At 45.8% G+C, this 12,782-nt stretch overlaps 1 protein-coding gene across 1 annotated transcript in view; it reads right to left on the bottom strand.

The window, feature by feature from the left end:
- The window catches only part of MAMDC2 (MAM domain containing 2), a 477,864-nt gene extending 473,060 nt beyond the window's left edge, over nt 1-4,804 (bottom strand). The window contains exons 1-2 of the mRNA XM_078677407.1: nt 4,536-4,804; nt 3,710-3,823 (exon numbers count right to left, since the gene is read on the bottom strand). Of these exons, the coding sequence (XP_078533533.1) occupies nt 3,710-3,823; nt 4,536-4,569 (148 nt within the window). The 5' untranslated portion in view covers nt 4,570-4,804. The remainder of the gene's footprint in view (nt 1-3,709; nt 3,824-4,535) is intronic.
- Nucleotides 4,805-12,782: the final 7,978 nt, after the last annotated feature.

The following is a 12,782-nucleotide window of genomic DNA, read 5'->3' as shown; positions in this document are numbered from 1 at the left end:
CAGGATGATGTGATCGACCGTGTCAAATGCCGCCGAGAGATCTAATAGGACAAGGGCTTGAAAGGTGTTTTTGTCAGCACCCTTCCTGAGGGTGTCCATGACTGCTACTATGACCGCCTCGGTGGAGTGGAGGGGTCTGAAGCCCGCTTGTTGGGGATCTAAGAAGGAGGATTTCTCTATAAAAGAACTCAGGCAGCGGGTAACGTAGGTCTCCAAGATCTTTCCTAGGTAGGGGAGGAGGGAAATGGGTCTATAGTTACTAAGTATTGTGGGATCTGCATTGGGTTTCTTTAAGATGGGTAAGACTGCAGCTTGCTTAAAAGAGGCTGGTACCTCCCCATTAGCGAGGGAGTTGTTAAGTAAAGCTAGAGGGGGGCCTGGGCATGCAAGAAAGGCTTCTTTCAGGACCTGCGGGGGACAGCAATCATTGGGGGATCCCGAGCTGATTTTATGAAGGAGGGAGGCGAACTCTTGCAGAGATATAGGTGGAAACTCAGTCAAGGTACTGGTGTTTGTAGGGGGAAGAGGAGAAGGAGTAGGAGATGCCGGGATCGGGATGTTATTTTTTATTGTTGTTATTTTTTCTATGAAGTAAGAATTAAGCGAATCACAGAGGGTTTGGGTCGGCTGAGGTTGGGGGGTGACTCTGTCTGGTAGGGAGAGCTCATTTACAATCGAGAAGATATCTTTCGTTTTGTTATTAGAGTTCAAGATTTTTTGTGAAAAATATGCTGTCTTGGCTGCCAAGATTGATTGTTTGTAAGATTTTAAGGTCTCAATGTAAACAAGTTTGAGCTGGGGATCATAATGACGATGCCAGCGGCGTTCAGTTTGCCGTAGTGCAAGTTTGTCTGCTTTAAGTAGGTCCGTGAACCAACGTTGAGCGTCGTGGGGGCGCTTAGCTTTAATCCTTTTGAGCGGGGCAGCTATATCGCTAGCCTGACGCAGCCATTCATCTAATTTGTCAGCCTGATTCTCTAGTGAGGCCAGCGACGTAGGTGCAGTGAAAGCCAAAGAGTCGTGGAAGTCAGGCAGATTGGCCCTTTTCCAATTGCGAGCCATAATATTCTTAGTACGCGGGGGAGGACACAAAGTGTGCAGATGTAAGTGAAAGGAAATGAAATAGTGATCAGACCAGGAGCAAGGGAAGACTGAAGGAGGTGATATGTCCAGGTTTGATGTCCAGACTTGGTCGAGGATATGACCTTTCAGATGGGTGGGAGTGTGAATATGTTGGGAGAGATTCATGCCTTTTAGAAGGTCAGTGAATTCCACAGACGATTGGCTTTCGTGGACATCAGATGGCCAATAATTGAAGTCGCCAATAACCACGATATTAGCGTGGTTGATTGCTAATTGAGCGATAGCATCGCTGAATATTTGGGGGAAAAGAGGCATGGAATCAGGGGGTCTATATACGAGGACACAAATAAAAGACGATTTAGGGGAGGTAAATTGTAATGCCAGGTATTCAGTTTTAGGGATAGGGGTCATCGTGAGTTCGGAGAAGGTATGTTCAGAGCAGATGATAGCCGCCACTCCGCCACCAGACTTCCCAGCGGGCCGGTTGGCGTGCATAATGTAGTATCCCGAAGGGATTGCTGCGAGAATGTCGGGGGCTGAATCTTCAGTGATCCAGGTTTCTGCTAGGAGAAGGATATCGATAGAGCTCTGATGCAGTAATTGAAAGATCTCAAGCTGATGGCGAATAAGGGAACGAGGGTTAAGGTAGTGGATTGATAGAGAGGCGGAAGTCTGAGGAGCTGAAGGGAAAGGGTCGTGGAGACAGGCCAGTGCCGAGAAGGCAGATGGAACAAGAATGCCACATGTCTGAGCCGCTTTAACAGCACGGGCAGGAATAGGTCCTGAAGAATTAAGTATCTGGAGAGCCGCAGAGGAATAAGAGTAGAATTGGGCAGTATGACAGGGCCATGGGCCTAATAAATGCAATATATGACCCTGTAACTTCTATTTATCTTGGAGTGTTTGCCTTTTGGCAAAAGAGTGATGCGTGTTGCTCAATGACTAGTCTGAAAACTCAACCAACTTATAAGAACTTGGTTGTTCTGAATGATACAACATTCCTCACACACACACGCACACACACACAACCACACACAAAGGCACGTGCACATCTCGACTCCTGTTGCCTTGGCTACAGCACCTTCATATACTGGTTGTCCTCTGGATGTGCCTGAGACAGACATCAGTTGAATTAGCAGTGACGTGAGCCTGTGGTGAGTTAGGTTAGCTGAGTCAAGAAAATGCAGCGCGGGAAAGATGTCAAGCCCTATACTGCAGAAAACATGGGCGGCGGTTACCCGCAAACACTCGGAGTTCTTCTGAGTCAGCCCCTGAGAGACCATGAATCATGTGTTGATAACCCCCTGTCTTCGAGGAACGTTCGTCGTCCTAGTTAAGAGATACCACTGCCGAGCTGTGAATCTGGGCGAGCGAAACAATGCTTTGTCCTGGATTTGAAAAAGACGTGCTCAATCGTTTAAAACAAGTAAAATGGGAAAGTAGGAGCCTATACAGACGTATAACATAAACACAAAGGCACACGTGGGAGGGCACCCTACATTGGAACGTCCAATGGGCACTGTTCGTGCGAGCAAAGTAACAAACCGCGCTTTGCCTGTTCTGTCTTTGAAGAAAAACAACTGAAGGCAGCTTCAAAGCCAAAATCTGACTTCAGTCAAGTTAAGCGGGAAATCCCCTGCTAATGATGGTGTCAACGAACAGTGCATACGGTAGAGGAGGTGGTACTTTCTTCTAAGGTAAATGTTAACTGAAATGAATTATTACATCTAAAGTGCGTGTGTTTATGTGCATGTCGTGTGTGCATACGCTGTTATCAGAATACATTGAGGCAGCGTTCATCAACTGCAGCTCGCCTGGCCTGGCAGTTCGGGGTGGGCTGTTCTACTGCACTTGATGTACCAACTTGTACAAAGCTTGTTGAAAACAAGTGCAAAGTACAATTTTACACCTGGGTCACGGAACTCAAACTACACCTCACTAGCATGCCCGAAGTAGGCCGAAAGCAGTCTTATATTGATTGTGTTCCTGTCTTTGGTGGGCCTGGCCCAGCAGTTCACCTGAACTTTTCCCACTGAAGCACGATCAAGCCTGATTTGAATATGACACGTCTCTGTCTAGACTAGAGTGCAATAGTGGGCGAAAAGGATACCTGGGATTTAGCCCTGAGCGATCAAAAGAGGCTGAGATGAATCCAAGCATGCCTTTCATCACTTTGGGAGAAGTGTTCATCATATGGGCCCCAGGGGTAAATGTCTGCATACACCACAAGAATGAGTGATATTTACGCCTGTCTTTTAATAAATCATGCTCCGAATTTGTACTTTACCTTCACTTCCCAAATGAGCCTGTAGTGGTAGTTCATTCCAGTTGGAATGTGAACAAACTTGAAAGAAGTGATGTAGCCTTTCCGTGTGACTCCTAGTCACAGTAGTAGTTTACTAAGCTCGTAGGACACTAAATTTGAACAGTTAACTGATTTTAAAAAAAAGACAGATGACCGCTCTGTACACTTGAATCAGTGAACCCCCCCCTCATCAGCTGTTAAATATAGAATCCAAAGACTTCACTTCCTATTAGCTGTAACCAATTGGAAGAAGAAGAGCTCTCTAGACAAGCAGTAATACATGCCCTGGCAGCAACTGTGCGACGCTCGACCCAGACTGACCTTCTTCATTTAGCATCCAGGGCAAAGAGGAGAAGTCCGGGGTGTAGGCGCACGTGTCATCTTCAAAGGCGCACGAGCCGCGCGCGAGGTCAGCTGCGCGAGCGGGCTGCAGAGCTGTGGGGACACAAGGAGTTCGATTAGTTTCGGGAGAGTATCGGTGATACCAACTCAAGAGGGGGGGAATGAACAAGTTAAATCCGAAACCAACAAGACGCCTGACTCTCATAGCTATAGCTGGCAGTGTCCCCTTTTACATGCTGGCCAGAATAATTTCCTCAGTGCATCGTATCTTGCAGACGCACCGGCAGGTAATACGTTAATATATAGGCTGCAGAATAAAAGGTGCATGCGCGCGAGCCCCCAAGCCACAAGTGCATTGACAGAACTTTGTGCGCGCGCGCTGCACGTTAGACGGTTTGTGCAAAAGGGAGTCTGCTTTCACCTTTTGTCCATAGTAGGCGCGCCCCCACACACATCCCCAGGAACCTGTGCGTGCTTCCAAACCATTATTTCGGCACTGTACACATTTTTGTGCATGCTGCTGATGGCGCACGAACTCTTGTGAATGATATGTTTACCGATATGTAAAGGTGCGCACACACATTTCCCGCCTAACACACACGTGAGGCGAAGTGGTTGCAAAAGTTTAACAAAGCGAGGCTGTGTGTGGCAAATGGGTGCCCAAGCAGTGGTACCGCGCACGGGCAGTGGCGTTAAGGTGTGGGACAAAAAGCCTTTCCCTCAGCACCGGGCATGGCCCGAGCCCCAACCTGTAACATGCAAACTCTTAGCAGCACCCATGCCGCCCGGCGCCCGCGGCTCCTACCTTGACACAGTAGGAGAAGACATGGCAGCAGCATAGTCCCGCCTGGCTGTTAGGAGCTCTGCGGAGTGTTAGGGTCCCGCCTTGAGCCGGAGAGGGCTGCGAGAGCGCAGCAAGCCGAGGCTGCGAGTCTCCTCTGAGCAGACCCTGCCAGGACTGGCGAGGCGGCTGCTCCTGCTGCTGACAGATCCGCGCTGGCTGTGTGCGCTGCACGGCCTGGCCGCCTGCCTGGCCTCCCTTCTCCGCTCTGCCAGGGATGGAGAGCCGGGGCCGCCTGGGATAGGCTGAGGCGGAGAAGCCCTGTCTCCCAGCAGGGGAGGAGGGAGGGCAAGGGGGAGGCCGGTGGAGAGAGCAGGCGGGATGGGGTGAGTGGGGGTGCCTCCTGCTTCTATGACACTCTGCAGATACGTGGGGGGAACCTCACACAGCATCATTTCAACTCCCATCTGCAAACCCCCACGACCTCCAGAAGTTGATAGGGTCCATGCAATGACTTCAGTAAGAGAAGTCGAAATCTAAGGAGTCGTTCATGCGTGACGGCTGCCTGCTGCCAAAGCCCCTCTGTGTCAGTGGAAGCCAGGCTTCACAAGAAGCTCTACCTGTACGACGTGAGAGTGAGTTCTAGGGAGTTTATAGTCATTTTGTTAGCTCTGCATAAAGATACTAATTTGAAACTGCCGCACGTTTGCTTATTGCTTACAGTGAGAAAACAAGTGAGCAGAAAATAGGTTCACAACAGTACCAGTGGAGCGTTTTGAGTCCAATGAAAGGAAATATAAACCACTAATGTCACACACAAGAACTTGGTTAGTGCATCTACAAGCAATTCTAGCCCTCGAGACCTGCCCTTCTAGCTCTAATAATTGGCAAGCACATTATATATATATATACATACACACACATATATATATATATATATATATATATATATCTATATATATATATATATATTCACTGAAAAAACCATAGGTTAGAGACCATATATAGTTAGCTGGACATATTGACATAAAACCAATGAAATTCCATATATAGTTAGTTGCACTAACTATATATCGCGCACCCGCAATCCACTGCTGATGATGTCACATATTACATCATTCATGACATGGTCAGTGACATCACTGATGACATCACTGATGACATCTCAAATGACATCACTGATGACATCACTGATGACATCTCAAATGACATCACTGATGACATCATCTAGTGTCTGTGTGTTTTTGTAAAGTTTAAATATGTTTTACATATTGAAGAATGAGTGGATGTATGGAAGACTGAGTGTGTGTGTGGCTGGCTGGGAGGTGTGTGACTCTGTGCATATCAATGTGTACTTGTATCAGTGATTGTATAAGAGAGTAAGTATGTGTTAGTATATGTGTGAAAAAGTATGGTGTTCTGTGTTTAACTGTATAGATGAGGAAATCGAAGTGTGATTGATTCTTCACAGGACTGACTAGGTGTATGAGTGCATATGATAGTGTTGTAATAATGAGTGACTGTATGTATGAGTGATTGTATGGGTGAATGAGTGAATGTGTGTGTAGACGTAGGAATCAGTGAGTGCGTATGTAGTAACTGGTATTGGTGTGTCATGATGTCATCAGTGATGTCATTTGAGATGTCATCATTGATGTCATTTGAGATGTCATCAGTGATGTCATCAGTGATGTCACTGAAGTATGGTGTTCTGTGTTTAACTGTATAGATGAGGAAATGGAAGTGTGATTGATTCTTTACAGGACTGACTAGGTGTGTGAGTAACTCCATGGATGAGTGGCAGTGTGTGAGTGTCTGCATAGGTGTATGAGTGCATATGATAGTGTTGTAATAATGAGTGACTGTATGTATGAGTGATTGTATGGGTGAATGAGTGAATGTGTGTGTAGACGTAGGAATCAGTGAGTGCGTATGTAGTAACTGGTATTGGTGTGTCATGATGTCATTAGTGATGTCATTTGAGATGTCATCAGTGATGTCATCAGTGATGTCATTTGAGATGTCATCAGTGATGTCATCAGTGATGTCACTGACCATGTCATGAATGATGTAATATGTGACATCATCAGCAGTGGATTGCGGGTGCGCGATATATAGTTAGTGCAACTAACTATATATGGAATTTCATTGGTTTTATGTCAATAAAATGTCCAGCTAACTATATATGGTCTCTAACCTATGGTTTTTTCAGTGAATTTTCAAGGTTTTGTAAATGCAAATTCCTAACTATATATGGTCTATAACCTATGGTTTTTTCAGTGAATTTCATTGGTTTTTTAAAAGCTAATATCTATAGCTGTAAAATATATTCTTTATTACGTGACGTATCACGTAGCCACGTGAGACGCCTCATGACGCGTCGCATAACCGTGACGTATCGGCTCTGCAGCGCAAACAAAACCCGTAACGTAAGCGTGCCGGAGCACGTTTACAGATATATATATATATTTTAACCTTAATTAGACAAAATCCACACGTGCACATATCTTGAGGCCTTGCAAAGGCACATCAAACAAACAGTCCCTACAATTTTGCCAAGTTTGCTGGAAATCTATTCCCTTCATTTTTTCTTTACTGTTTCTCTTGGTTTTCCCCTTGTTACGCTTACCGGGACGCTACCCGGTACGCGAACCGGTCCCTCCAAAAACACAAGATGGCTGACTCCCGTTACGCTGCCGGTTAGCTGCCCGGTTCGCGTACCGGGAAGCGCCTCTACCGCGAAAAATCGCGGGGGACTTTAATATCCCCCTCATCAATCCTAGGGGGTCAGGAGGGGTTTACCTTGCCCCCTTTCCTTCATTTCCCCCTTCTTTTTTCACCACATCTTGTCTCTCGAACCTACCGAGAGACAAGATGGCGGCCGCTCCGGACTGTTTACAATGTTGACAGCTACGCTGCCGGTTAGCTGCCCGGTTAGCTGCCCGGTGAGCTGCCCGGTTCGCGTACCGGGACGCGCCTCTACGGCGTAAAATCGCAAAAAAAAATTTATTTTTTATTTTTTGCCCGCGGGGCACTTTAATATCCCCCTCATCAATCCTAGGGGGTCAGTAGGGGTCTACCTTGCCCCCTTTCCTTCATTTCCCCCTTCGTTTTTCACCACATCTTGTCTCTCGATCCTACCGAGAGACAAGATGGCGGCCGCTCCGGACTGTTTAGAATGTTGACAGACACCGGAGAGCCAATCAGCTTCGCTTCGCGAAGTTCCGTTACGCGTCAGGTACGCGAACCGGGGCGCTAACCGGAGCGCTGTCACAGATATATATATTTTTTTAAACGTTAATTTCTCAAAATCCACTGGAGCACATATATTGAGACATAGCAAAGGCACGTCGGGCAAACCATATCTACAATTTTGCCAAGTTTCATGTAAATCCATTCAGCCGTTCGAGCTAAAAGTGAGTCCAACCGCCCTATGGAAAAATGAATGTGAAAAACGCGTTTTGGGACCCCCCTTTTTTCTCGGCCCCCCCTTGACGAAACCCCCCCAAATTTTCAGGGGCTGCTCAGAACCAAAATGTGCAATTTTCCTGAAAATTTCAGCCAATTCTGTCCACAAACGCCAAAGTTATTAGACATAGAATTTTCAGAAATCCCATAGAGAAAAAATCCTAACTATATATACCCACTGGCTATCGCCAGTAGGTAATATACATATATAAACATATATAATCTGCATATCTATATAAATATAAATGCATGCATACATATACATATATGCATACATATGCATGTTATTTACATGAAAGTTTTAAAAACACTAATAAAAGCAAAGCTAAAAAGCCACCTCATTACAAACAGAATGGCTTTAACTTAAACGAGGGCGAGATCTATTGCATTTTCAATGCTTGTTTACTTTGGTTCTATCAAGAAGGCATTCAGATGTGTCACACATTTGCCATAAATTCTGAATGTTAGCACTCTCTTTGCTCATTAGATCACTGTAGTAAAGCTAGTGCTCACCAGGGAAGTCTGCTGCTAATCATGGTTTGCAGCCATTTTCCCGCATTTTTTATCCCGCAGACTTTCAGTCCGCATACCATTATCCCGCAAGGTCATTGACCTCGCATACCATTATCCCGCATTTTTTCAAAATGCATGTGCATTTATCGCGCATGCCTTTACAAAGAATTACGTTTTAAAGGCATGTATGGTAAATGCATTTGCGTTGTGAAAACCACGATGACGAGAGAGGTAAGTGGGTTTGTGTTAATTTTTTCGTGGGTTAGTGATTGTGTAGTGTAGTGTTGTGTACTGTAGTGTTGTGTTAGTGTAGTGTAGAGTTGTGGTGGTTGTTTAGTGTAGGGTCATGCTGGGGGTAGTGTTTTAGGGTTTAGGGTTGTGTTGTAGTGTTTGCGTAGTGTAGGGTCATGCTGGGGCTAGTGTTTTAGGGTTTAGGGTAGTGTTGTAGTGTTTGCGTAGTGTAGGGTCATGCTGGGGGTAGTGTTTTAGGGTTTTGGGTAGTGTTGTAGTGTTTGCGTAGTGTAGGGTCATGCTGGGGGTAGTGTTTTAGGGTTTAGGGTAGTGTTGTAGTGTTTGCGTAGTGTAGGGTCATGCTGGGGGGTAGTGTTTTAGGGTTTAGGGTAGTGTTGTAGTGTTTGCGTAGTGTAGGGTCATGCTGGGTGTAGTGTTTTAGGGTTTAGGGTAGTGTTGTAGTGTTTGCGTAGTGTAGGGTCATGCTGGGGGTAGTGTTTTAGGGTTTAGGGTAGTGTTGTAGTGTTTGCGTAGTGTAGGGTCATGCTGGGGTGTAGTGTTTTAGGGTTTAGGGTAGTGTTGTAGTGTTTGCGTAGTGTAGGGTCATGCTGGGGGTAGTGTTTTAGGGTTTAGGGTAGTGTTGTAGTGTTTGCGTAGTGTAGGGTCATGCTGGGGGTAGTGTTTTAGGGTTTAGGGTAGTGTTGTAGTGTTTGCGTAGTGTAGGGTCATGCTGGGGGTTGTGTTTTAGGGTTTAGGGTAGTGTTGTAGTGTTTGCGTAGTGTAGGGTCATGCTGGGGGTAGTGTTTTAGGGTTTAGGGTAGTGTTATAGTGTTTGCGTAGTGTAGGGTCATGCTGGGGGTAGTGTTTTAGGGTTTAGGGTAGTGTTGTAGTGTTTGCGTAGTGTAGGGTCATGCTGGGGTGTAGTGTTTTAGGGTTTTGGGTAGTGTTGTAGTGTTTGCGTAGTGTAGGGTCATGCTGGGGGTAGTGTTTTAGGGTTTAGGGTAGTGTTGTAGTGTTTGCGTAGTGTAGGGTCATGCTGGGGGTAGTGTTTTAGGGTTTAGGGTAGTGTTGTAGTGTTTGCGTAGTGTAGGGTCATGCTGGGGGTAGTGTGTTAGGGTTTAGGGTAGTGTTGTAGTGTTTGCGTAGTGTAGGGCCATGCTGGGGGTAGTGTTTTAGGGTTTAGGGTAGTGTTGTAATGTTTGCATAGTGTAGGGTCATGCTGGGGGTAGTGTTTGAGGGTTTAGGGTAGTGTTGTAGTGTTTGCGTAGTGTAGGGTCATGCTGGGGTGTAGTGTTTTAGGGTTTTGGGTAGTGTTGTAGTGTTTGCGTAGTGTAGGGTCATGCTGGGGGTAGTGTTTTAGGGTTTAGGGTAGTGTTGTAGTGTTTGCGTAGTGTAGGGTCATGCTGGGGGTAGTGTTTTAGGGTTTAGGGTAGTGTTGTAGTGTTTGTGTAGTGTAGGGTCATGCTGGGGGTAGTGTTTTAGGGTTTAGGGTAGTGTTGTAGTGTTTGCGTAGTGTAGGGTCATGCTGGGGTGTAGTGTTTTAGGGTTTTGCGTAGTGTTGTAGTGTTTGCGTAGTGTAGGGTCATGCTGGGGGTAGTGTTTTAGGGTTTAGAGTAGTGTTGTAGTGTTTGCGTAGTGTAGGGTCATGCTGGGGTGTAGTGTTTTAGGGTTTAGGGTTGTGTTGTAGTGTTTGTGTAGTGTAGGGTCATGCTGGGGGTAGTGTTTTAGGGTTTAGGGTAGTGTTGTAGTGTTTGTGTAGTGTAGGGTCATGCTGGGGGTAGTGTTTTAGGGTTTAGGGTTGTGTTGTAGTGTTTGTGTAGTGTAGGGTCATGCTGGGGGTAGTGTTTTAGGGTTTAGGGTAGTGTTGTAGTGTTTGCGTAGTGTAGGGTCATGCTAGGGTGTAGTGTTTTAGGGTTTTGGGTAGTGTTGTAGTGTTTGCGTAGTGTAGGGTCATGCTGGGGGTAGTGTTTTAGGGTAGTGTTGTAGTGTTTGTGTAGTGTAGGGTCATGCTGGGGGTAGTGTTTTAGGGTTTAGGGTAGTGTTGTACTGTTTGTGTAGTGTAGGGTCATGCTGGGGTAGTGTTTTAGGGTTTAGGGTAGTTTAGTTGTTTAGTGTATGCTAAAGGCATATTTGTTCTAAAAGTTTTCGTTATTTTAATTTGCGGCCTAATAGTACATGCAGGATTTTTTTTGCGGACTGATGGTATGCGGGATTTCGTCATATATTCGCTAATCATACTTTCTATGGCAAAATGAACCCCCTCATTTTGTTCCTTTTTAAATGAAATGTTTTAAGAGTTACCACTTTATTCCAATCAAGATGGCTTCAGGTGTGCCATACCTTTGTAATAAGTAGGACTGTTAGCACTCTAGTTGTTCTTTAGAACACTCTGGGACATTCTGTCATTGGGCTATAGTTGGGCTACATCTGGCTGATATTTGGGCTACATTTGTTTTTTTTTGTCTCTGGTGGCCATCTTTGGGCTACATTGGGCTACATTGGGCTACATTTGGGCTCCAACATATATATAGCCCAATGTAGCCCAATATATATTTTTCAAAGTTAATTTTCGTAAAAACCACTGGAGCCTATATCTTAAGACATAGCAAAGGCACATCGGGCTACCAGTCCCTACAATTTTGCCAAGTTTGGTGTAAATCCATTCAGCCGTTCGGGCTAAAAGTGAGGCCAACCGCCCTATGGAAAATTGCATGGGAAAAACACGTTTTGGGTAGTGTTTTAGGGTTTAGGGTAGTGTTGTAGTGTTTGCGTAGTGTAGGGTCATGCTGGGGGTTGTGTTTTAGGGTTTAGGGTAGTGTTGTAGTGTTTGCGTAGTGTAGGGTCATGCTGGGGGTAGTGTTTTAGGGTTTAGGGTAGTGTTGTAGTGTTTGCGTAGTGAAGGGTCATGCTGGGGGTAGTGTTTTAGGGTTTCGGGTAGTGTTGTAGTGTTTGCGTAGTGTAGGGTCATGCTGGGGTGTAGTGTTTTAGGGTTTCGGGTAGTGTTGTAGTGTTTGCGTAGTGTAGGGTCATGCTGGGGGTAGTGTTTTAGGGTTTAGGGTAGTGTTGTAGTGTTTGCGTAGTGTAGGGTCATGCTGGGGGTAGTGTTTTAGGGTTTAGGGTAGTGTTGTAGTGTTTGCGTAGTGTAGGGTCATGCTGGGGGTAGTGTGTTAGGGTTTAGGGTAGTGTTGTAGTGTTTGCGTAGTGTAGGGCCATGCTGGGGTGTAGTGTTTTAGGGTTTTGGGTAGTGTTGTAGTGTTTGCGTAGTGTAGGGTCATGCTGGGGGTAGTGTTTTAGGGTTTAGGGTAGTGTTGTAATGTTTGCGTAGTGTAGGGTCATGCTGGGGGTAGTGTTTGAGGGTTTAGGGTAGTGTTGTAGTGTTTGCTTAGTGTAGGGTCATGCTGGGGTGTAGTGTTTTAGGGTTTTGGGTAGTGTTGTAGTGTTTGCGTAGTGTAGGGTCATGCTGGGGGTAGTGTTTTAGGGTTTAGGGTAGTGTTGTAGTGTTTGCTTAGTGTAGGGTCATGCTGTGGGTAGTGTTTTAGGGTTTAGGGTAGTGTTGTAGTGTTTGTGCAGTGTAGGGTCATGCTGGGGGTAGTGTTTTAGGGTTTAGGGTAGTGTTTTAGTGTTTGCGTAGTGTAGGGTCATGCTGGGGTGTAGTGTTTTAGGGTTTTGCGTAGTGTTGTAGTGTTTGCGTAGTGTATGGTCAAGCTGGGGGTAGTGTTTTAGGGTTTAGGGTAGTGTTGTAGTGTTTGCGTAGTGTAGGGTCATGCTGGGGTGTATTGTTTTAGGGTTTAGGGTTGTGTTGTAGTGTTTGTGTAGTGTAGGGTCATGCTGGGGGTAGTGTTTTAGGGTTTAGGGTAGTGTTGTAGTGTTTGTGTAGTGTAGGGTCATGCTGGAGGTAGTGTTTTAGGGTTTAGGGTTGTGTTGTAGTGTTTGTGTAGTGTAGGGTCATGCTGGGGGTAGTGTTTTAGGGTTTAGGGTAGTGTTGTAGTGTTTGCGTAGTGTAGGGTCATGCTAGGGTGTAGTGTTTTAGGGTTTTGGGTAGTGTTGTAGTGTTTGCGT

This window comes from Lissotriton helveticus, chromosome 2_1, assembly GCF_964261635.1.
Source record: "Lissotriton helveticus chromosome 2_1, aLisHel1.1, whole genome shotgun sequence".
NCBI lineage: Eukaryota > Metazoa > Chordata > Amphibia > Caudata > Salamandridae > Lissotriton > Lissotriton helveticus.
The sequence above is the reverse complement of the archived record's forward strand: the minus strand, read 5'-3'. Positions and strand labels throughout refer to the sequence as shown.